This window comes from Leguminivora glycinivorella, chromosome 1, assembly GCF_023078275.1.
Source record: "Leguminivora glycinivorella isolate SPB_JAAS2020 chromosome 1, LegGlyc_1.1, whole genome shotgun sequence".
Classification (NCBI taxonomy): Eukaryota; Metazoa; Arthropoda; class Insecta; order Lepidoptera; family Tortricidae; genus Leguminivora; species Leguminivora glycinivorella.
Window position 1 is genome coordinate 10,850,231 of NC_062971.1, and position 24,658 is coordinate 10,874,888.

Consider the following 24,658-nt stretch of genomic DNA (forward strand, 5'->3'; position numbering starts at 1 on the left):
TTTCGCCCAATCATTATAGTTTCGTCTCGTTTACGCAAAACTGCCGTAATTACCGCGCCATTACCTACGTCTCTTTCGAACTCATTAATCTCAAGTAACGCTGGTAACGAACCGCTCTTTCCATTTCTTTCGCGCGAAACAAACGACGGCTCCGCGGAAAAACGCGACGGACAGAACTATACCCATCCTCCTTCAATGCACTCGGAACGCTCGAAAATAAAGTCGTCGCGAGCGTTTACTTTTTTCACTTCAAAATTAAATGATAGTTCCTTTTTCAAAATGACAAGGCAAAAGTTGGAACAGTTTTGAAATTGGAAGTTCCCCTCCACCCGAAGGGACTCGTTAGGCGCGGGCGCGTTTTTTCAACAAAAAGAAAATAAGGCTCGCGGGAAAGAGAGGTTTGGTGGAGGCTTTTTATAGTCGCTGTTCCGATGCGCTGGCGCACGGCGGTATCGGAGCTTAGGAGCGAGCCTTAATCTTATTCTAATAAAAAGCTTACGCATATATTGACGCGCTATCATTTAACTTGGAAATTTAAAATAGTTTTTTACAGTGTGTAGTGACGTCGCGCTGTGAGGTTGCATACGTGTTTACTATGGACGGCACGTGCGTTTTATCGTTTATTTTATGAACGGATTATGACGTTTAGTGATTTTTATTTTGTGGAAAAGGGTTGACGATTTTATTGAGCAATCATTAAGGCTTGATCATCCGAACTGTGTGGTCGTGTTTTTTTTTTACAATTGGCATAACAATGATTAATTATAATAATTGTGCATAAGTGTATTCTAGTACCTTCATATTACCCAGTTTACTCATCGCTTCAAAATGTTCTTAAGGTAAGTTACTTACAAAATAGCATAAATAATTAACTCAATAATTTAATAATTACTACCTTTAATTTTATAATACTAACATTAAACTTAATGTAAGTTTTTATATAATTTAGATTTAGATAAATAATTATATACTATTGCATACAGAAAGTGTTTGAAAATATTTCAGTTTCATAAAGCAGGGAAGCGTATACGCAGTTGCTCCCCCTTCCCTGAAAAACTTGAGTTAAACCACAGAATATATAATAGTACAAGTACAGAAGGCCCACTGCTTTGATGTTCACGAAATGCCGCCTTTTAAATGCCTACAAAGTTCTAACAAAGAAACGAGCCGCACGTGCGCAGCGTCGGACGATAGGGTTGCTATGTATAAAATGTTATACTATTATATTCCAGTCTTGGGTACTTTCTAGGTACCTATATGTATATACCTACAGTATTAATATATTTTTGTTCAAGTCCCAACATCACAAGTGTTAAACGTCATGAATCTGTCGTCAAAACGTTTCAGTTTACAATAAAGTGTATTTGTAATTATAATTTGTAACTACTAGGTGTTCTATTATTATTGTTTTAATTATAATATGTAATTAAAATAATACCTAAACTAATTCATCGCTTTTACATAACATGTATTTGGAATATGGGGAATAAATACTTATCTAACTTTGATAGAGTTTTATCTCACGGGTAAATATTAGAGAAAGCAGGTATATATAATAATATACTATGTAAAGTAATGTAAAAAGCTTAGTAAAGCTCATCTATTTCGACTAGATAATTTGCGAAATATTTTATCCTTAATTACACTTCATTTTTGTTATAAAAAGTTTCCAATAATATGCAATCCTTCAAATACCTCAGAAGTATGCGACACGCTCTTTTGACTTCACAAAATAAGGTCCTGCCAGTTATTTTGCGACCCGCGTTGTGTAACATACTTATACTATAATATTACAATCACGCTACTTGCAATCACCTAATACATGAAAGAAACAATCCGAATTCGTCCCGAAATGAAATTATAACAATAATTAATTTATTATGCAAGCAGAGTGCAATAATCACTTGTATTGTTATTAATGCACAGTGTATACGATGCACCTTGAATAACAAATGCAAATTGCAATATGGCATTATGGCGGTGAACTCGCACTGAGCCGAGATTTTACCACTTCCACAAGTAATTTCTGATTACGTAGTTATTCTTTAAAAACAATTAGACAAATTCTGCAGAGTTATTGCGGTGTGTCTTTTCAGGGGGGCTTATTTCTCTATGTTACAAAAATCTTTATGAAAACAGAAAAATAAGATCATACCATATTGTCTTTATCATGAAAAGCTCAGAAGCTTTTCATATAAGAATTGAAAGTATGTCAAAAATGTATCGTTTAGAAGTGCTGTAAGTATACAATTTGTTACTTTCGCCTAAAATAAATAAATGGGCATTTCGCTAGGAAAATTATTTAAACTTCTTCTTTCTCTTATTATTTATTCCTTGCGTTATCCCAGCATTTTAAAGCGGGTCATGATAGTGGAATTTAAATGAAACTACATGAATTTATGAATTCATTTTTTTTTATTAACTTTCCATAATTATGAAACACTTCATATAAACTAGATAAATCCAAATATATAAAAAACGAAGCGCCCATCAGTAGCAATACTCTGTTTTTAGCACACTTGCTGCCGTATTATTACCTAAGTGCTAAATATATATTGCGCCTTGAGATATATAACCTTGTATGGAAATATGTTTACCAAATACGTAATATTTCAGGTATCAGTAGATAGGTTTATTTTACTTATAGGACTCACAAAATTTCGGGTTCAATATTTATAGATTAATGCAGAAGTATTATTTAGGTACTTAGATACCTACTTTATATTCTTATCTTGTTTTTAAAATTAAAATTATTCATATTAATATTAAAAATTAAAATTTACAAATTTACAAATTAAGATTTACAAATTGAACTTTTTATGAAGGATTTTTATATAGATATTTTATGTATTACTGAACACTGGTTAAAAAATAATGAATTAATGCCTCAATTTATTAATCACCAGGTAGGAAGTTCGTTCACCAGGCATAGTTCCATACATGGTGGGTCGTTAATTATAATAAATAATCAGTTAAAATTTAAGGAACGCAAGGATATTGTGTCCATGTCTGTTGAACGGACTATAGAACTAAGTGCAGTAGAATTGGAGCAATTTATTGTTGTGTGCGTGTATAGGCCGCCATTAAGTAATTTTGAATTATTTGAAAGCATAATGGAATCTGTGCTACTGAAAATATCGCCTTCCAGCAAGAAATTACTTATTTGCGGCGACTTTAATGTAAATATTTTAGAAAATTCGACATTAAGTTGTAGGCTGTTGAATTTTTCAAATCATGTAATCTGAACCACATTTTTATGGAGCCTACTAGAGTGACTGCTACTAGTGCAACCTGTATAGATAATATTTTCACAGATATTTTTCCTATTACAAAAAATGTAATCAGCAATTTAGAGTCCGACCATTTAGGTCAATTAATGGTATTTGAAGCTGCTAGGAAAAATACCTGGAAAAAACAGATAACTTTTGTACCAGTAACCTCGGACCGCGTGGAAAGAATGAAACAGAGTTTAGTTCAGGCGCTACCCGTTCTGTCTCCAAACATGAGTCCTAATGATATGTATAATTCATTCTTTCACACATATATGGAAAATTATAATACGATATTTACAACAAAAACGGTCACGGTTAGTGATGCATCAGTTTTTAGTGAGTGGGCAACTGCAGAGTTACATCAACGAAGACGTGCATTGTATGCCTTGTATGAGGAACGGCGGTTTAATACGAGTGATGAATTTAAAGAACATGTCAAACAATTTTCGAAACAGTTTAAATTAGATTGTCATACCGCTAAACGTAATTATTTAAGCAAGAAAATTAAAAGTAGTTCCGATATAATTAAAGCAACGTGGAAAGTAATTAACGTGGAGACTGGTCGGTCAAAGCAAAGAACAAATGAACTGAAATTAAAAATTGATGGCAAAATTGTAGATTCCAATTTAGAAGTAGCAACAGAATTTGAAAAGTTCTTCACTGATATACCAGTTTTCACAACTAGGCACTTAAATTCATCACCCGCATCTGCCGTTACATTGTTAGAAGATAATGTCACAGAATGTAGTAGAGACCTTGTATTTGAACATGTTAGTACCTCAGATATAATTAAGGCATTTCAATCAATTAATGTTAAAAAAACTTGTGACCTCTGGGGAGTCTCTGTCCATGGTGTTAAATCTTTAATAGAAATTGTAGCGCCTGACTTGGTAGTTATTTTTAATAACAGTGTTGATTGTGGTGAGTTTCCTGATCTTATGAAACACAGTAAAGTCATTCCATTATTTAAATCTGGTAGCACATCCGATCCCACTAATTTTAGACCGATATCAGTGTTACCGACATTCAGCAAAATTTTTGAAAAGTTAGTGTTATTTCAGCTATTGCAACATTTTAACATCAATAATCTAATGCACAATAAACAATTTGGTTTTACACGGGGTCGCTCAACAACCGACGCTGGTGTTGAGCTAATCAAACAGATTTTCGATGCCTGGGAGGAGTCACAGGATGCCTTGGGTATCTTCTGTGATTTATCTAAGGCTTTCGATTGCGTCTGTCATGAAACACTGATCAGGAAATTGCACTACTATGGAGTGCGAGGATCGGCACTGAATTTAGTCAAATCTTACTTACACGATAGAATACAAAGGGTCGACGTGAATGGACAGCGCTCACCGGGGTCACTAGTCTCTATGGGTGTACCGCAGGGATCAATATTGGGGCCTTTCCTGTTCCTTATCTACATTAATGACCTGCCATATCTTGTAAAGACCCACCATGATATAGTATTGTTTGCAGATGATACTTCCCTTATTTTCAAAGTCAAACGTCAGCAACAAACTTGTGAAAATGTAAACAATGCTATTTCCGAAGTAGTTAATTGGTTTAGTGTTAATAACTTATTGTTAAATGAGAAAAAGACTAAATGTATTAAGTTTGTAACGAGTAATGCTAAAAATGAACAAGCAAGTGTCGTTGTGAAGGATGAGGAATTGGAACTGGTAGATAGTACAGTTTTTCTTGGCATAACTTTAGATTCTAAACTTCAGTGGGGTCCCCATATTGCTACCCTCTCGAATAGACTGAGCTCTGCAGCATTTGCAGTGAGCAAGATCCGTCAGTTAACAGACGTGGAAACAGCTCGATTAGTTTATTTTAGTTACTTTCACAGCATTATGTCATATGGTATTTTACTATGGGGCAGTGCTTCAGAGATAAATACCATATTTGTTCTGCAGAAGAGGGCTATTCGAGCAATATACAAAATGAACCATAGAGACTCACTTAGAGATAAGTTTAAGGACATTAATATAATGACAGTGCATTGTCAATATATTTATGAGAATATTATGTATGTACATAAAAACATTTGTAAATTTAAGAAAAACTGTGATGTACATAATATAAACACTAGAAATAAGCATAAGCTTGCAGTGCCCTTCACTCGGCTCCATAAAATTAAAAAATCATTCATGGGTAATTGTGTAAGATTTTATAACAAACTTCCTAATGCCATCACTGAACTGTCTTTTAATCGATTTAAACATTATGTAAAGCGTATACTGATCTCTAAAGCCTACTACAGCACACAAGACTACATGAATGATGAAACACCATGGGATACAAGTATTGTTGAAAACCATTAATTATATAGCTTATTAATGATGATAATTATTGATAATTCAATGTATTTTTATACAATTTTTTTGACATTTAGAATTTATTCTAGAAGTTTTTATACTAGTATTTTTTTATACAATTTAGATTGATATCATTTTATTAAATCAATGTAGTTTTAAAACAATATTGTTTATTGCACCAATAAATTGCTCTGATATTTAGAATAAGATGAATATTGTACACTGTTGACAATTTAAAAGTGCTTATTGTAAGCCTATTTGAATAAAGAATATTTTGATTGATTGATTGATAAACATTTGTCTAAAGCTCGGTGTCCTGCCAATTCGCCAAAAAACGTTTCGTCAAATTTCATTTCCCAATAATCATTTCGCAATAGTTTCATTTCCCAAAGTATTGTTTGGCAAAGGTATGTTTCGCAATGATTTTGTTTGGTCAAATTATCATTTGGCACAATTTTACTTAGTCAAATTTTATTTAGTCAAAACTTTATTTCGCAAACGTTTTTAATGGCAAAACTTATATCCCAAAAACATGTTTGGTCAAAATTTCACATCGCAAATTTCGAAAATATTTAGGCATTTGCATTTTCATTTCTACGGGATTAATTTAATTTACCGAAGATTTTTTTGCCAAATTTAACTTAAAATTGTCAAATGATAATTTCAGTTTTATTCCCAAGGCTTCAGTTGGATTGGACACGAAAAGTTTGCTCAACTTTATTTTTGTCAAATTAATATTACTGGACAAAATTATTTTGTCAACTATTTTTTTGTCAAAAAATGTTTCTACAAATTACACCATGCAAAACCACGTTTGACAATAAATATTACAAGGCATAAATGTAATGTAATAATTTTATTAGTATTGTAACAGAAAACTTGTGTGTGACAGGGTCAGTTTAGGTGCGACGACGAGCGAAGCGAGGAGGAGCGTGTTAGGTTGACAGTGAGCAAATGGCGTTTTAAAGTAATTAAAAATTAATAGAACATAATGGTCTTGAAATATAAGGTTTCTTATTAATAGAATGTATCCGGACATGTAAGAAATTGTCATCCTTGACATTTGCAGCCGGAGGAAAAAAGTAGGTACGACATACACATTATTTCACACAAATCTTGGACACATAGTATAAAATTAACAAACAAATTTCCAGTGCACCATTTAATTACAATATATTGGGAAATGGAAATTTTGCCTAACAATACCTTTGACTAAATAATATTTGGTAAAATGAAATTTGACCAAGTAAATATTTTGGGAAACAAATACTTGCCAAAAAAAGTTTTGCTAAATGTCAATTTGCGATAAGTTGTTTTGCCAAACGTTTATTTGGGAAATGATAATTTGGGAATAATAGTTTGGGATGTGAAACTTTGGGAAACGTTTTTTGGCCAATCGTCAGTAAACCCTAAAGCTCACGTACATGTAGAGAATAAAACAATATTAGCAAAAGTACAATGTTACAGAAAAAAATATTGTATATCTTTTATGGATTCTTATACATATTCTTAATAACTCATAATTACAGCTAAATAAAAATAATTATTATCTAGAATATTTAATACGCTACTACCTAGTAGCGTATTAAATAACCGTATGATAACCTTATCATTAGAAGAAACGCGTGTTTTAAGTAGTGTAAAGCTTAAAACGAATCAAGTATTTTTTTTAATTTTACCAGAAATAGAATAACTGAACAATCATACAAATGTTTATAAATGCAAAATAATGTATCAAGCAATATAGTTTACATTATACATAGTCATCACTGTCATCAGTTTTAGATTGTGGAGTGATTTTGTTTTCTTAGGAGATATCATTATCAATTCTATGGCAGAAATGTATCTACCAAGTAGATACCTATTAGACAGCTTTGAAGGCTATTTTGAATATGTGTATTTCCGATATTTTTAAATGTCGTCAGAGTTTATTAAGTGGTTAAACCCACAGCGGCGGCGCAAACGAGGCAGTCACGCCTCGCCTCGCCCTGGCGGAGGGTACACACTACCTACATACTACACAGACCAACAAACATATTAATTAGTTCGCTCTAGAAAATAAACATTAGTACATGCCAATATCCAGGTACTTACAACTAGACACGATCATAATTATAATAAGGTACAGCGGGGCAAATCTCGACTGGGGGGCAAATGTAACTGGACTACTTTTTAGAACAAGGCTACAATTTTTATTAAATAGAGTGTTCACCGGTTATATATGGTAGGCGTGTTCAGTGGATATATGTAGAACTCAACAGCATATAGTGTAATAATGGAAAAAATGGATTAGTTACATTTGCCCCCCAGTCGAGATTTGCCCCGCTGTACCTTAAGTTTAATAGCATCTTTTTAAATATAATCTGTACCGTTCAAAAAATATAGGTAAATATAATACGTAAAAAATACCCATGTTACAAAAAAAGTGAGGTGGACAACTTTGAAAAAAATGGCCCAGGTATGTCTCGATACACAAATTATGGATAGAATGAATATTTTCAGAATATAAAAAACTTTTTGGTTTGTTTTGTTTTTCCTTTCTAAATTGTCGACTGGCGTGGAATTTAACATTCTTATTTGATTATCTTTTAACTAAAAGTACATTATTTCAATTATTTGCAATGTTAAACTAGATTATTATGAATGATGTCTGGAGCGCAGTAAGTGTACAGTATACTCTATTTCTACACAGCGTGTGGATTTCATACGGGCGAATAAAGTATCAGGGTGGCTAGCCGAATGGCACAATCGCTCACGAAACGCTCACGAAACGAAGCGCTAGTAGATATCTATCTCTATCGCGCTTGCATATTGGCGCGACAGAGCCAGCGGCGTATCGCTTTCGTTTGGCGTCGGAGAAATGCCATTCGGCTACGGGGCCTGGTTATACTCGTAGTATCTGATAAAACGAATCGTATAGGATTAAAAAGTGTTATTAACTAAGAGTAATTCATGTTTGAAATCTAGCCAAGCAGCAATGTACGCCGTTTAACTTAATTTGACATGACATAAACGTCATGTCGTAATGACGTTTAGGTAGGTACGCTAATTGATGTGGACATAATACATTGCGCGCTTTATTAGGTATGTATGAAAAAAAAAATCTCATCTATTAAAAAAAACCATGTAGTTAGGCTCCTTAGGTCCGAATTACTAATCGTTATTAAGATATTCGCCCGTATGGAATACACACGCTTTATATGATTTAAAAGCCATACCTACTTATATTCACAGATGAAAATAATAATAAATATCAAAAACACACATTCCTCAAAATTGCGGAACTAGAAAGTGATATATGTACTGCCAAATATTTATAACGTAACAGATTTAATAGTGACCGATGAGCATGTCAGCCGAATATAAATGCGGTTATCCTTATGGGAAGTAGTGTTCCGGTGCGGGCGGCATGTTAACACGCGGCGCGCGGCGCTTTCATCTCACCTGGGAGTCCTTCCAACATCGCCACCACACTATACTACCCCAGAATTTGTACGAAGCTTAATAAATTACAGACGAAAATACCAAATAAATACAGTTCAAAATTAGTTAACATTCGGTTTTTAACTTATTACTCTTAATTCATGACCGCTTAAAACAAAAGTGTATTTTTACCAAGGTTAATCCAAATTAAAATTTCCAATGAAGGAATAAAAGCCATAATAGAATGTGCCCCGGGTTGAAAGTTACGATATTTACCTTTAAAGTGGACGACTTCTTATTTGAGTGATTAGGTTTTTTACCGACTAATATGATTGTGGGAAAACATGGGATGATTGGTGCCTTCGGTGCCGGGTTATTAATTTGTTTGAGATTTTATATTGAGTTATGTTGTTTATTTTTGTAGTTAATGTTTTTGGAGGTTATCATTAATTTGTAAAAGTGTAATGAAGTTTTTGTAAGCGAAGTTGTTTGCTTGGTACTAACATTTTCAGTGCCAATATACAGAGTGGGGCCTGTAACAAAGGCGAAGAATTGAACTCTAGGCTATTCTCCTTATACTGATCAACATTTGTTCGGCGACTTTTAAAAATAACTTGTATTTTGATTTTTATCACCCTTGAAAGTTTTTTCTAAGAGGTAATGTATTGCGAATTCTGTTAAGTCTAAAGTGTGACAGACAACGTCAATGACAACAATAATGGCGTACATTGAAGCTAATATTTATTTTGTATGAAAAATTAAAAATTTAAAGACTTCATAATTTTTAAAAGTCACTGAACAAATGTTGATCAGTATAAGGAGAATAGCCTACAGTTCAATTCTTCGCCTTTGTTACAAGCCCCACTCTGTATAGTATTTAGATCATTTTTAGGGTTCCGTAGTCAACTAGGAACCCTTATAGTTTCGCCATGTCTGTCTGTCCGTCCGTCCGTCCGTCCGTCCGTCCGTCCGTCCGTCCGTCCGTCCGTCCGTCCGTCCGTCCGTCCGTCCGTCCGCGGATAATCTCAGTAACCGTTAGCACTAGAAAGCTGAAATTTGGTACCAATATGTATATCAATCACGCCAACAAAGTGCAAAAATAAATAAAACCGGTCAAGTGCGAGTCGGACTCGCTCACCGAGGGTTCCGTACAAACTTTCAATAGTTGAATCATCAAAATGTTATTCATAGAACTCTACAGATTTGACTAAATCCCTCAAGACTCAATTTCCCACATAACAAGTAATATTTTAATATACAATTTTATTGTTAGACAACGTCCAAATAAAATCAAGACTATTCGACTTCAATAGTTTACGACTTACGACATGTCGCAAGGATGCTCCTGAACTGACCTCATCATATCAGGAAAAACGCGATGTAGGAAATGAGCGATCAACGTACAGCGACATCTATCGGCAAATTGAGTAAACTAATGCGCGCGAGCTAGTATGGAAGATGATTTTTATGGAATAATTGTTTATTGCGTGAACCGATTTTAACCATTTTGCCTCTATTTGAAAGCAGGTAATTTCATTGTTATTTTGTTAAAAAATACAGGTACAATAAACACCTTCTATCATTTATATTAATTAATTTAAAAAAAGAAACTTTCAAGTTGTAGAGGTTCACAATGTTTATAACTATTCCAAATTTCATATCGATAGCATAAGTAGTTCTCGAGATATTTAACAATGTGATAGACGGACAGACAGACGGACAGAGTCGCACCATAAGGGTACCTGTTGTACCTTGTTGGTACGGAACCCTAAAAATGGAAAAAAATGTTTTATTAGGGTACCCCCCCTACATGTAAAGTGGGGGCTGATATTTTTTCATTCCAACCCCAACGTGTGATATATTGTTGGATAGGTATTTAAAAATGAATAAGGGTTTACTAAGATCGTTTTTTGATAGTGTTAATGTTTTCGGAAATAATCGCTCCTAAAGGAAAAAAAAGTGCGTCCCCCCCCCCCCCCCCCTCTAACTTTTGAACCATATGTTTAAAAAATATGAAAAAAATCACAAAAGTAGAACTTTATAAATACTTTCTAGGAAAATTGTTTTGAACTTTATAGGTTCAGTAGTTTTTGAAAAAAATAAGGAAAACTACGGAACCCTATACTGAGCGTGGCCCGACACTCTCTTGGCCGGTTTTTTTTAATTTATAAGCATCTAGAAAACTTATTAGGTCGCTTTAATTTGAATAAGTGTACTAGTTCACAGTGTTAAATATAAACTTAAATTAAATAATAATAAGTTTTTGAGGCAGAAAAAGTACATCCTTCATTTCCTTCCTTTACCATAAAGTTATTTGAATCATAAGAACAATACGTACATGTACTAAGGAAATTCCAGCACTTAAATTTTACAATAAATCAAGTCATCAAATTGATGCGTAAGTTTTTAGTGATATCAAATCAAGAATGCGTCGTAACATGGTAATCGTTTACGCACTGCGTTACAAAAAGCGGCATTCCTTACGTGCGTCAAACGTGCTCGCGACACGCTCGGTTAGGGACCGTGAAAATTCTGATACATTAGCGCATTCATGCCAGTTGGAATGCTTGAAATGAGACTAAAATTAAGCGGAAAAATTCTTGTAGAAATTCTCGTTGGATTAAACGAGTCAGTGAGGTACAGAAAATATTTTGATTACAGTGGATATTTCCGGTTATAATTCCTTTACATTAACAATCTTTGTCACAAATAAACGCCTAAACTAAAAAAAGTTAATCCTTTAAGAGGATACGGTAGCGAAAATGCTAAAATAGAAAGGCCCTTTCAACTTGGGAATTTTAGTTAAATATACAAGTGTTAGATTTATCGAAAAAAAATTGTCCATTAAGAACAACTCAGTCAAAAGATATTTCAAAAAAATCTTTAAAATCGGAACGAAATTTGAGAACCTGAATAACAATGAAATAATCTATGTCGGACCGTTTAGATTTTTTGGTTAATTGTTACCAATCTTAAGTATCACACTTTTTTTTGCGCCACAATGAAAAAGGCCGTTTATGGAAATTTTTGATTGGCTCTAGAGTCTTTAAAAAGCAGAATATCAAAAAAATCAAAACGGTCCGACACAGATCAAAATAATAACAATCTGTGTTGAAAAAATCATTGCTCTATCTTCAAAAACCAGGGAGGAAATAGTCGAGAGCGTTTGTATGGAGAATTGACCCCTACCGTATCTTAAGCTTGTCTTAAGCTTTAGGCTTCAATTTAAAATTTGGCAAGTAGGTATGTAATGTACGATCGTGGTTTTTTCAAGCTACATTTTTTTATTCTCTTGTAATTGCAAAGTTACAAAACGTCAATATTTTTGTTACATGTAAGTATGTCCATGAATGCTATAAAGTAGGTACCCATTTTTGTACTGAAACTTTGTAGAAGTTTTCAAATAAGTTTGTTTAGAATCTAAAAGTCATGAAATTAATAAAATCAAGATAGGCAATATTAAATACCTAGGATTTTTCAAAAAAAATGTTTTACAAAAGATGGAAAACATCTTATCGGCTAAGTACTAGTATACCATTACCTATTATATGTGAATTAATAACGCATTTTATAAGAAACAAAAAGGTGACGCCTACGACGGCAACTAACTTGCCGTTACCTACTAAGGGTTGCCTGAAGCGCAAAACTAGACTACGCGAATGAAAGCAAAAGATTACAATTATTTTTCGACCATTACAATATTATCAGGTATTATAATTATCATGTTGAATACGGAAATAGTGTATTGCATACATTTATTTTAATTTAATTATATTGCCTACTTACTTCAATTTAATATAATCTTATATGGCGAATATCGGTATAAAAATACCCGTCCACCTTTCTTTATAATGCAATAGGCATTTCATCTTTCATAATGTGATTCTAAATAAAAAGACAAGTTGTTTTTCTAGGATTTGTAGACAATGTGCGGATACTGTGTTCCGGACAGGTGTAGCGGCGCTCTCTGAAGATCGCATTAACATAGACACGCGGTAGTTCCTTTAACTTCTAACGATGAGCACATAATGGTCATTGACCTTTATTTCATGCTAGGGGTAGTACCCCGTAAGTTCTTTAGTATTCCGTAGTGAAAAAGTAGCCCTTTAAATTTCATTATATCCGTCGGTCGTCAATTCATGAGTCTGTGCCGCATGTTTTATTGTTTTTTTAATGAATTTTAATTAACTTTTAGGTTTGAAATTCAAGATTATTAATTTAGAATGTAATAATTGAGAAACAAAAGTAGGTAACATTACAAAACTCAATATTCAATACAAAATTAACGTACTGAAATCAATCTTTTTCACCCTTTTTATACCTACACGCATTCGTTCAGTAAAATCGTGAGAAAACAATCAATCACTGATTGTTTTTTGTTTAGTTTCGAGCCAACAAAGTCCACAAAAGGCGCCAGCAAGATGCGGCGCGACCTGATCAACGCGGAGATCTCCAACCTGCGCGACCTGCTGCCGCTGCCGCCCTCCACCCGCCAGCGCCTGTCGCAGCTGCAGCTCATGGCCCTCGTCTGTGTCTACGTGCGGAAGATGAACTACTTCCAACAAGGTAACAAACCACATACCACTTTCAGTCCATGCAATATCAGGAGTTCGATAAGTATACAGTTCGACAAGAAATTGCAACATACTAGTTTCGTCGCGTTTTATAGCAAATATTGATTTTATATTTCAGTGTATTCATAATTTGTTGTCGGGCTGTAATACCTAACAGTTTCTAAATGCATGCCTTTTTATACTTACTAAGCTTCTAGTTAAGTAGATACAGTATCGAAATATATTTTACCCTCTAAATCTAAATTAAGATACCCAAAAGCAAAATTGGCAATTGAATACCTCATCCACATCACATGCACCACGAACTCCTTACGCAAAAGCGGTCAAACAAGAATGGAGATGTAAAAATGTTTCTTTGTATTACCTATACCTATTTACATTGAGACACTGAGGTGACAGGTGACAACAACTTTTATTTCTGGTACACAATATACTTAAGTAAACAACTACTTTCTATCCATTTGTATAATTAAGTAAAAGTATATACCGCCTCCATTCCATCAGGACTACAAAAGTACGAGTCGTGAAAATGTTGACTGTAACATCCACCCCAGATAAAGATCGCACCCATATTGTTATAAAATTTCCCTTCTTTCCCACTAAAAAACTTCGTAAGCCCATCACGTATTTATCCCAAAATCTCGGGCACATTCTGAAAACGTCTCCCAAAAGTTTGTCAGCTCACCTTCAGTCACGACAAGGCATATTAAGACGTTTAACATGCATTTAGGCCACTATCTTATCTCCAGTTGCTATAACTTTACCCATAATAACGTCTTTCTTTCCGTTTTAGTGTTTAAAAGTCACGACTTCAGCTATGAGTATCAAGAGCAGGCTACACCAACACCTAATATTGGATTTTCAAAGGTATATTTTACTTTTTCAAGTTTTATGAGCGTTTAACGTGAAACCATAAAAGTCAGTATTGACATTTACTTACAATGTTTTTCAGGCAATGAACGGCTTTATGATGATGATGACACAAAACGGGAAATTGTTGTACATATCGGAAAATGCAGCGGAGTACCTGGGACACTCTATGGTCAGCAACTTTTTCACTGAAACATTTTAGCGATACTTATCTACATAACTGTTTTTACTAACGTCAACTTAATTTTCAGGAAGATTTATTAATACACGGGGATAGCGTATACGACATTATAGATAGACAAGATCACCAGACTGTTCAAACTGAACTGAATAGAGGGAACAATGGAGAGACTGAAAACGTACCAAAGAATAGGCATTTCTTCTGTAGAATGAACGTTTCAAGAAACGCGAGAAGACAAATGAGATTTGGAGATCAAAAAGTAAGTTTACATTTCAATCTAAATTAGCAACTTTCAAAAAATAGGTAGGTATGTTTGAAGTAGGTAAGTGCTTCCCAATTTTGCACTAAGCATGTTGAATTCCTCTCTTTGGTTTTTTCACGACATATACATATATATTCAATTCTATCGAAGATAATTTTGACCTCGTAAAAAAATATTAAAATTTTAGCCACGCTTAAAATCTTCTCACGATCTAAAAGCACGTAAAAAACTCTTTGATGCAAATCGTAATTTTTTGTTTGTCCCTTGATGACAGGTAGCATTAGTGCGAGGGCACTTCGTGTCGTACCTGCCGCTGTGCAGCCGCAACGAGCCGGTGTTCCTGGCGGCGTGCACGCCGCTCGCCATGCCCGAGACGCGCGAGTGCGTCGTGCACGGCGCCACCAACGTCTTCACCACGCTGCACACCATGGACATGAAGATACTGCACATCGACGCCAAGTAAGCTATGTTAGTGGGACCAGGTAGTGCTAGTGCGAGGGCACTTCGTGTCGTACCTGCCGCTGCGCAGCCGCAACGAGCCGGTGTTCCTGGCGGCGTGCACGCCGCTCGCCATTCCCGAGACCCGCGAGTGCGTCGTGCACGGCGCCACCAACGTCTTCACCACGCTGCACACCATGGACATGAAGATACTGCACATCGACGCCAAGTAAGCTATGTTAGTGGGACCAGGTAGTGCTAGTGCGAGGGCACTTCGGTCGTACCTGCCGCTGCGCAGCCGCAACGAGCCGGTGTTCCTGGCGGCGTGCACGCCGCTCGCCATGCCCGAGACGCGCGAGTGCGTCGTGCACGGCGCCACCAACGTCTTCACCACGCTGCATACCATGGACATGAAGATACTGCACATCGACGCCAAGTAAGCTATGTTAGTGGGACCAGGTAGTGCTAGTGCGAGGGCACTTCGGTCGTACCTGCCGCTGCGCAGCCGCAACGAGCCGGTGTTCCTGGCGGCGTGCACGCCGCTCGCCATGCCCGAGACGCGCGAGTGCGTCGTGCACGGCGCCACCAACGTCTTCACCACGCTGCACACCATGGACTTGAAGATACTGCACATCGACGCCAAGTAAGCTATGTTTGTGGGACCAGGTAGTGCTAGTGCGAGGGCACTTCGTGTCGTACCTGCCGCTGTGCAGTCATACCTTGGCAATAGGTACATCCAATCACGGTGATTACGGGAGAAGGAGAAGGGTTAACTTAAATACAAGTTACCTAACGCTGCACTCCGCCTCATATATTTAATATGTTAACTTGTCAAGAAATATTTTTGAATAAGTTATAGAGTGCAATGTTGGTGAAGACATTTATTTCTCCTTTTATAGTTTACATTCCTCGCCTCAACATCTACAATAATTTCGATTACATTGTTTCAGTGGCGAATGGTACTTAGGCTGGAAGAAATCAGAATTAGTTGACGTTTCGTGGTATCAGCTACTACACTGGGACAGTTTACGAGAAGCACAAAGTAAACATAGACTAAGTAAGTAACCGCACATCTTTTTTTATCATAGAAGAAGATAGTAAAAAACTTCAGAAAGTTTGTCTTTTTGGGATTACTCAGTAAATTTATAAAACTGCTCCTGCTTCTCGGTGGCCATTGGATCCATACTGCAGCGCTCTGCCAAATGGACCAAAATACCTACCTCATCCATGGCCAGCTGATGTATCGAATCCAAAGAATTCGATTCAGATATCGAAAGTTCAAAACATACCCAACAATACGGGCATTACTACACTTTAAAACTTTCTAATCTAATTAATTGTTAAAAATCTCTGGCTCTTGTATTTTGCTTCAACAGAAATACTAAAAGGACCCATTCGTGTACCGTTTCTATAAGCAATAACATAAGTGTGCGATTATACTTGTACAGAAGCCTCATCAGCTATGAACTCTAGATGTTAGCTTTACAACAACAACAACATTTATAACTCATGATAGGTTTGATGACTCATGATTGATTTTGTGCATTGAAAACAACAAAATATGCACTAATAGGTGCGTGCGATGTGGCGCTACGATGCCAGATTGTTACGTTCTCATGAAATATGGTTAATGATCATCTGTTGATGAAAGTAGTGAACAGTCAGGATCAGCCCGTGTCGGCGAGGTGTGATGATACACATGGATGCCGTGTTTCTGAGTTTTGATGTCACATGGTTGGCATTGTGTTTTGCAACGTTATCTACTGCCTTGGTTGCTAGCTGTAGCCGTAGGTTATATTCCTAACCCAGTGTAGCTGGTACGGAGACTGCGCGGTGGTAGTGACAAGCAGGAGGATTACGGTTGCTTTATGGTTTGTTTTGGCGTGTGGCCATTAATGGTGACGTGATGAACTGATGTTGAGACAATTGATTTGGGTCGAATTTGTGAAATTCAATTTTGGGCTGTTTCTGATCTGTGCTTTGTGTGAATATTGGTTTTGATACTATTGACAACTGGATTATAAGTTGTGGCATTGATTTTGGGAACTTAACTTTCTGTCATAGAACTCTTTGTGACTTGATGACAGGATAGCCGAGCAGATTGAGTGATTAAAATTGTACTTCTTTTGAAAGCCTGTGATTTTATTGGGCACACTGGGACGTGTGACAGTCAGGATCGCCGTGTCGGTGCAAGGCACCTGTAACCCTATAGTGGCTGAGGCCCGTGAAGGTGGCCCACATTCCTGGTCCAATGTTTAGATTAACAGCATTAGCGGAATTGTCACAGTGATATCGTTGTTCTTTGAGACGGGGCGGATATTATAAACACCGCCGAACGTAGCCGTGGGTCTGTTGTGGTACGTAATGAAATTAGTTGTTTATTATAAGCATTCCTTGAGGTGCCAAGAGGGCATTAAGGTTTGGGACATGGTTGAATATAGACGCGCGACAGCGCCCTATCCCATAACCGTGCCGTGAGATTACGCGTGCGCTTTAAGTACCGACTTGTACCACTTGACCCACGGATTCGTTTCCGTTTCTGATAACTTGGTGATGTTAAAGCTTTTATTGACTTGGTGTGATTTCTTTGTGATTTGGAACTTAATTAATTGACGTTGTGATTTAGTAATATTCGTTACCAGTTACATCATTTATTGCATAAACATTTATTGGACTTGTGTGCGTGATATGCCCACCGTTTCCGCTCACCATGGAGCTGGTGCCAGGCCCCTGATGCTTTCGTAGAGTCACCGGCTCCGACATGTATATCAATCGTCATATAACGATAACGAAACCGATCCGTCTTCCTCACAGTAACCCAATCGGAGCAGGACAAATGCTGCATCCTGCTGGTGAAGCTGCAGCAGCGCAGCGGGCAGTTCCTGTGGACGCACACCGTGCTGCAGGTCAAGGACGCCGCCGACGCCCCGAGGCAGTTCATCGTCGCCACTAACCAGGTGTTAAGGTAAGAAGGACAAGTGCTACATCCTGCTGGTTAAGCTGCAGCAGCGCAGCGGGCAGTTCCTGCGGGCGCACACCATGCTGCAGGTCAAGGACGCCGCCGACGCCCCGAGGCAGTTCATCGTCGCCACTAACCAAGTGCTAAGGTAAGAATCAATAGTAACCATTTTCGCCCTACTTTGATACTTCGCCGTTCTTTGCCTTTTCAACGAGGAAATAAACGCTTGTTACAATGTTATTTATCAACCCAGGAATAGGCACAGAATTGTCTTTCTGTCTGTCTTAAAAGTAATATTTAATTGTATGTGGCACTTATAATTGAGAGATTGCTACACATCCACGCCTGATACTTTTAGGTCGAACTCAAATAAGTTTTAAAAGTTGTGTCATCAATGCATTAGACATTACCTATATTCTGTCACACCATACTGTACCTTCATACCAAGCACGATTTAATCCTGGACTGACAAAGCCCATACAAAAAAGCGTACCCCTGAAATGTATGGGCCTTTTAGGCTTAAAACTAGATGCGCCAAATTCATATTTTTCCCCAAATATTTTTGCGTGTTTTTATTTTTAACCCCCGACGCAAAAACGAAGGGGTGTTATAAGTTTGACGTGTCTGTCTGTCTGTCCGTCTGTCTGTCTGTCTGTCTGTCTGTCTGTCTGTCCGTCTGTCTGTCTGTTTGTCTGTCTGTGTGTGTGTCTGTCTGTGGCATCGTAGCTCCCGAACGGATGAACCGATTTTGATTTAGTTTTTTTTGTTTGAAAGCTGAGTTAGTCGGGAGTGTTCTTAGCCATGTTTCATGAAAATCGTTCCACTATGTCGCGATCGGGGGTTTTTCAAAATTTTAATTTTGTGGTTATTAATAAGAACAAATGACATATTTCTTTATTTTAAAATCATGATAACACGTCAATACACATTTTGAAGAAAATAAATAGGCATCATCAGTGTAGTTATGATAGTATTTAACAGGTGGCGCTAAAAAATCGAGGTGCGATTTGCAGTATGAAGTATGTAAATCCTATATAAATAATCCTTGCTTCATACTAATTTGGTTTACCAACGTGCACTAACTACTTATATTTCTTTTTCACTATATTAGTTATTTTTTTATAAACATTGTAGGCACTAATTCTAATTCTTTTCATCTGCAGTGAAGAGGAAGCTTCGATAATGCTTGCAAACTCGTGGCTATACCAATACTACGGCTACCAGAACCAACCCTGCGGAGTCTTAGACCCCAGGTGCCAAAAGTTCTTTAGAAGAGAGAACACATATCAGGACGCGTATCAAGAAGCCTACCCTTATGTAGAAAACCAAGAAGTGGAGTATCCAGGGTATCACGTCTCCTCATACGTGCCGCAGAAGATGGTTGAAGATTTCAGTGGCTGTGAGAGGGCATATTCAGAAAGAGGGCCAGTTGACTATTCTACTCACTCCCCGCAGTCTACGATAAGTGAAGAAAGGTACGAAAAGTTTAATGTATTAAAGAAAACACTTTATTAGAATTTATTTGATGCTGTCAATAATGATTTATTGGAAATCTTGTTTGTACACAAAATATTTTTGCATCTTCGTAATTATAATATCCGACCCTCTGTTTGACTCTCTTTCTTAATATTCATTCAATAATGAATACATTTGGTTAAAAAAACAAAAACCAATTCAAGGTCACTTCGGACAATTTGTATCTGTCATGTCACAGCCGAGAAATAAATATGAAAATCATCACCCCGCCATCGCAAGCGCACGGCCACTCAGCCAGCCGCGTAATTTGACATCTTTCATTACCATATTTATTGTATACCTTCAATCCCAACTTGCGCATGCGTTCCAAACCTCAAGACACTTCATTAACAACACCGTCATAAGATCTATATTTAAACAGCTTCTACTAATTTCAACCGCATTAGTAAAATTGTCCAACTAAGTGTAAACCAAATATGAAAACGTCAACTTAAAAAATATATCCTAAAGATCTCGCGTTCATGTTATTGATGCTGTTGCGCAGTTTCTTATTAACGGGCACTTCCAAATTGTATCTATGAATAAACTTATTATATGCTTATCGGAATAGCAGACAGAATCTATTTAACAGGGCGCCAGTTCACTGTTTTTCAATTTGACCACTCACAGGTTGACCGCCACTTGAAAGAGCTTTTTTTTCTTAAAGTTTTCACGTACATACCTTTTCCTCATATTTTGATTTGGTGAATCACAAGCAGCCAATAATAGCGAACCTCCTTTTTGGCAGATCTCCCCTCCACTACGACCCTTCGCCGGAGATCGTGGTGAACAGCAATATGTACACGTACCCGCACCCCGGCAAGCGAGAGTATTACGAGCAGTACCCCCGAGTCGGCTACCACGTGCAGGAGCCGTGCACGAGTACTGCTATAGAAGGTGCGTACAGTTTTGTTTTGGAGAACACGTTAATCCGCACATTGATATAATTTTGCTCACAGCGTGATTATTATCGATCGTTATATACGAGTAACATGTATGGCTTACAAACTGAAAAGTTTAAAAAAATAATTAGTCTCAATGGATCAGAAATATATGACTGTTGTCAAGATGGCACTGTTTAGTCACAGTATAATAAAGAGTAATATCGTACAGTATGGCCACTCCCGCTCCCCGCTGAAAGTGCCGCCCAACCCCTCTCGGTTACCTCACAGATGCCGCCTGTCAAAAACGCGACCAGTCGACCTGTCATATCTCACTCATACAAGTTTAGTACGCGTTCACCTACACGAGCTTAGAATGTGTGCTATAATAGGACCGCGCCTCTTTCATATATTTGATCGCCAGTGTCCGAGGTGTGGTTTAGTATGAAGAAAACAGTTCTAATGAAATTCCGTATCATGGCGCGTAGTCACATATTTCTCAGGTCAGGTTTTAATTACTTCGATGAGACCTCTGAACTAAGATTATTAGATTATTAATTTTCTCGCCGCAAATAAGTGATGCCTAACATCACAATATTCACAAACAACCTCAAAAAAAATAGTTACACCAAGCAGGCAGCGATTTTAGGGTAAACCTCAACATCCTATGACATTCTGGCGACTTAACCCTTGCACAGGCGGGGCTATCAAAATCGTTGCCACCACGTAATTCTCTTTTTACAATTTTGTAACAATTTACTTATTTGTCGCAGGCATGGAATATCCCAGTCCAAAGCGGATGCGTCTTGCTCCCCTGGCCTTGGACACGGACGGCATGGACCGGTGGAACCCCAGCCCGCCCTGGTCCGACACCCTCAAAGCCCCAGAGTACCAGCGCTTCAGCTACAACCACGTCGTGCCACCCGAACGGGCCATGGTCACTTAAGTCTAGCCAAGTCTAAGCTTAGCTCTTAATATGTTATAAGTAAATAGGTGTGAGGATTAAAACAGTGTTTAACAATTGAAAAGAAGTCAAAGGCCTCGATTTTATGTAAAACCTCGTCGCAGTCACAGCCCTTATAGGGGCCGTCCATTTTTGTGGAACAAATATAATGTCTATTTTTTTTATATCAACTTGTATTTTCATCTAATGTAATGACCCGAACTTTAAAATTTTTCAATGTCCAAATGCGAATTGCATTTATGTTTTTCTGTGCATTTGAAGGTTGATAATAAAACATAAAATATTAAACACACGTAACGTACCGTACGAAAAGAATATAGGTAAAATAAAACAGAGCTTATTGAGGGAAATACACATTTTTAAATAAGGTTTTAAGCATTTTTTGCGGTATTAAACTGCCAATCCATACATATCTGAAAAAATGTAACAGGCATATTTTACAAAAAATGTAACGTAGGTACCTACTTATCGATTTTTTAAAAATGTTGTCTGCACTTACACTTTATAGTGCAAAACAAATGTGCAATCTCAGTTTTACCTTCGATCAATCGAAGTTAAATAAACAGTATTTTATGTATTTATTAATATTTAAATAGTAGAAAATCTTCATAAATGTAAGGTAAGCATTTATTATAGCGTAAGCAATGGAAATGGTTCCGTCCAAATATCTGTGCATTCCAAAGGAAAATTTAGTTATTGTATTTTGTAAATATGTTACGTTATTTAAACAACTATTTTGTACATATCCAATCGTAGATAGTAAATAAGTTATGTAAAATATCGTATGATAATATTAAGAAAATAAAATTAAAAAAATTGAATTGCCAATGCCGTTTTATTGAATGTTGTGTACCTACTAAACCTTTAATTTCGTTGAAGTTTCAATGATAAGGAGATGCAAATAATCAGAGACGCTCCTTTATGGTAATGCGTAAGAAAGAAATTTGACTAAATAACTGCCTCTTATATACGACCACCAACATAGGGAACATCTTAATTACCTACTTAATATTAAGTCAAGGCCCCCATAATCCTGTTACCCAATACATTCTCACTAGGTAGGCGCATGCATCTATTTCACAGTTTCAAGAATCATTTGAATGCCTAATACAGCCCATTACATTAAGAAACAAGTCTTCGGACCTCTTAATAGATGTAACACGGCACCAGTGCCCGATTAACCATTATACAAAGATACCTGGGTGGCTAGCCGAATGGCACAATCGCTCACGAAACGCTCACGAAACGAAGCGCTAGTAGATATCTATCTCTATCGCGCTTGCGTATTGGCGCGACAGAGCCAGCGGCGTATCGCTTTCGTTTGGCGTCGGAGAAATGCCATTCGGCTACGGGGCCAGGAATATCGTTTGGACGAGTCCCTTCAGGTGTTTGTGTAGAGGGGGGAAGGTCAGATTATATAAGCGGCGCTACGTCTGTCAATCACATACTTCGATGGAGAAAGTCATAAACTGTTGCTAATTAAATGACAAATTGCATGCACCGGGATAAATGTCCAGCTACCTACAGAACTTTTCATGACATTGCTACCTTACTTTTTAATTATTACAAATGCTTACTACTTGTTTAAAATCCAACCTGAGGATTTTAACTACTAGGATACAGTCTCCAAACCTCGCCTAAATTTAATTTTGAAGTCAACCATAAATATTAGCCTCGATATGAATAACTTTATTGTTTAAGACGGCTCATGATTATATGGTAGATAGTGACAATCAAAAAGCGTTGAGAAGGTCATTGAAGTAGAACCTAAAACATAGAATATACACGTAATTACATAAAGGTACCTCAAAATAATAACACAAATAAAAAGCAGGTGCATTTTCAAAAAGAACACGTTCATATATCCGCCTATAACTTGCACCGCCAAAGCTCCAGCTCCAGCGAAACTTATCCATTGTTATTGCAAGCTTGTCTGACTGACTGCAGCTCGATGAATTATGGACGAGGACACTTTACCCCCGGTTACGTGCGCCTCTGCTCCTCTCTGAGTTACAATGAGGTACAAAAATTATACTAATCAATATACCTGCAAAAATCTAAGTGGACTTAAGGTGACTACGATTTAGGGAATTTTAAGAAAAATGAGAAGCGCAGCAGCGATTCGCATTAGCGGAGTTCGTTAACAGAAAACAAATTAATAGACACATTACATTATGCCCTCGTAGAGTTTTCCGATCACACGTGCGTGGGAAATGGGCCCTAAGTGGGACATCTCTGGAATAGAACGCGGAATGTAAACAAACTGTTTATAAATAACTTTTCACCGTACTGCCTGGATATCTAACATGTACCTAAGGCTTCTAAGGTCTTCCATATTATCAGTGAACTGTGTAAGTGGTTTAGTAATTGGTCATTTGTTTTTGTCCTTCCTGTTCTCAGACTGGGACAATTGTTTGTAAACGGATTTGGGAACTTAATTTCCGATTTAAAATAATCTCGTTAATTTTTTAAAACGTTTTATAATAAAATAACTATTATGTATATTTTATGCTTAAATCACGCGCCGCAGCAGAATAGGTACTAAAGCATACATCTATTAAATGCCCTTTTTTTTCCGCAGCTTTAGGTAATTGCATTTTTAATATTATATGTGAATAACTGACTGCATTGTTTTCTTTAATAATTTTACCTCCTAATAATTTATATAGTTAAATTGTTACAAAGTAATAACTAACTTTCTTAGTTTTTATACCACCACTTAAATGAGATAAGAACGCGCATTGTTCGCGATTATTTCACGACGGGCTCTAAAACAGCAATAAAACTAGTGTAATGATCTCGAGAGTCACTAACTGAACTAAAACACTCAAGTGTCGTATAAAAATGTATTAAAATGCAGTTTACGATTGCGCCGACAGCGTGTACGATAAATATTCATGCAAAATATGCACACATCCTGGATTCGATAGAAAAAGGAAAACAGCTATGAGATTCTCACATGTCACCGATGAATGGATTGCCAAAGAATTAAAAT

General features: G+C 36.8%; 1 protein-coding gene across 1 annotated transcript; it reads left to right on the forward strand.

Annotated features, from left to right (window-relative positions):
* The first annotated feature begins 509 nt into the window (after positions 1-509).
* On the forward strand, positions 510-22,485 carry LOC125228504 (neuronal PAS domain-containing protein 4-like). The gene is made up of 11 exons (XM_048133094.1): positions 510-839; positions 13,404-13,585; positions 14,387-14,460; positions 14,546-14,635; positions 14,715-14,903; positions 15,181-15,365; positions 16,295-16,401; positions 18,159-18,309; positions 19,467-19,778; positions 20,567-20,715; positions 21,473-22,485. Exons 1-11 carry the CDS (start codon positions 829-831, stop codon positions 21,643-21,645), a joined length of 1,623 nt encoding a protein of 540 aa, XP_047989051.1. The 5' UTR covers positions 510-828; the 3' UTR covers positions 21,646-22,485.
* The last annotated feature ends 2,173 nt before the right edge of the window (positions 22,486-24,658 follow it).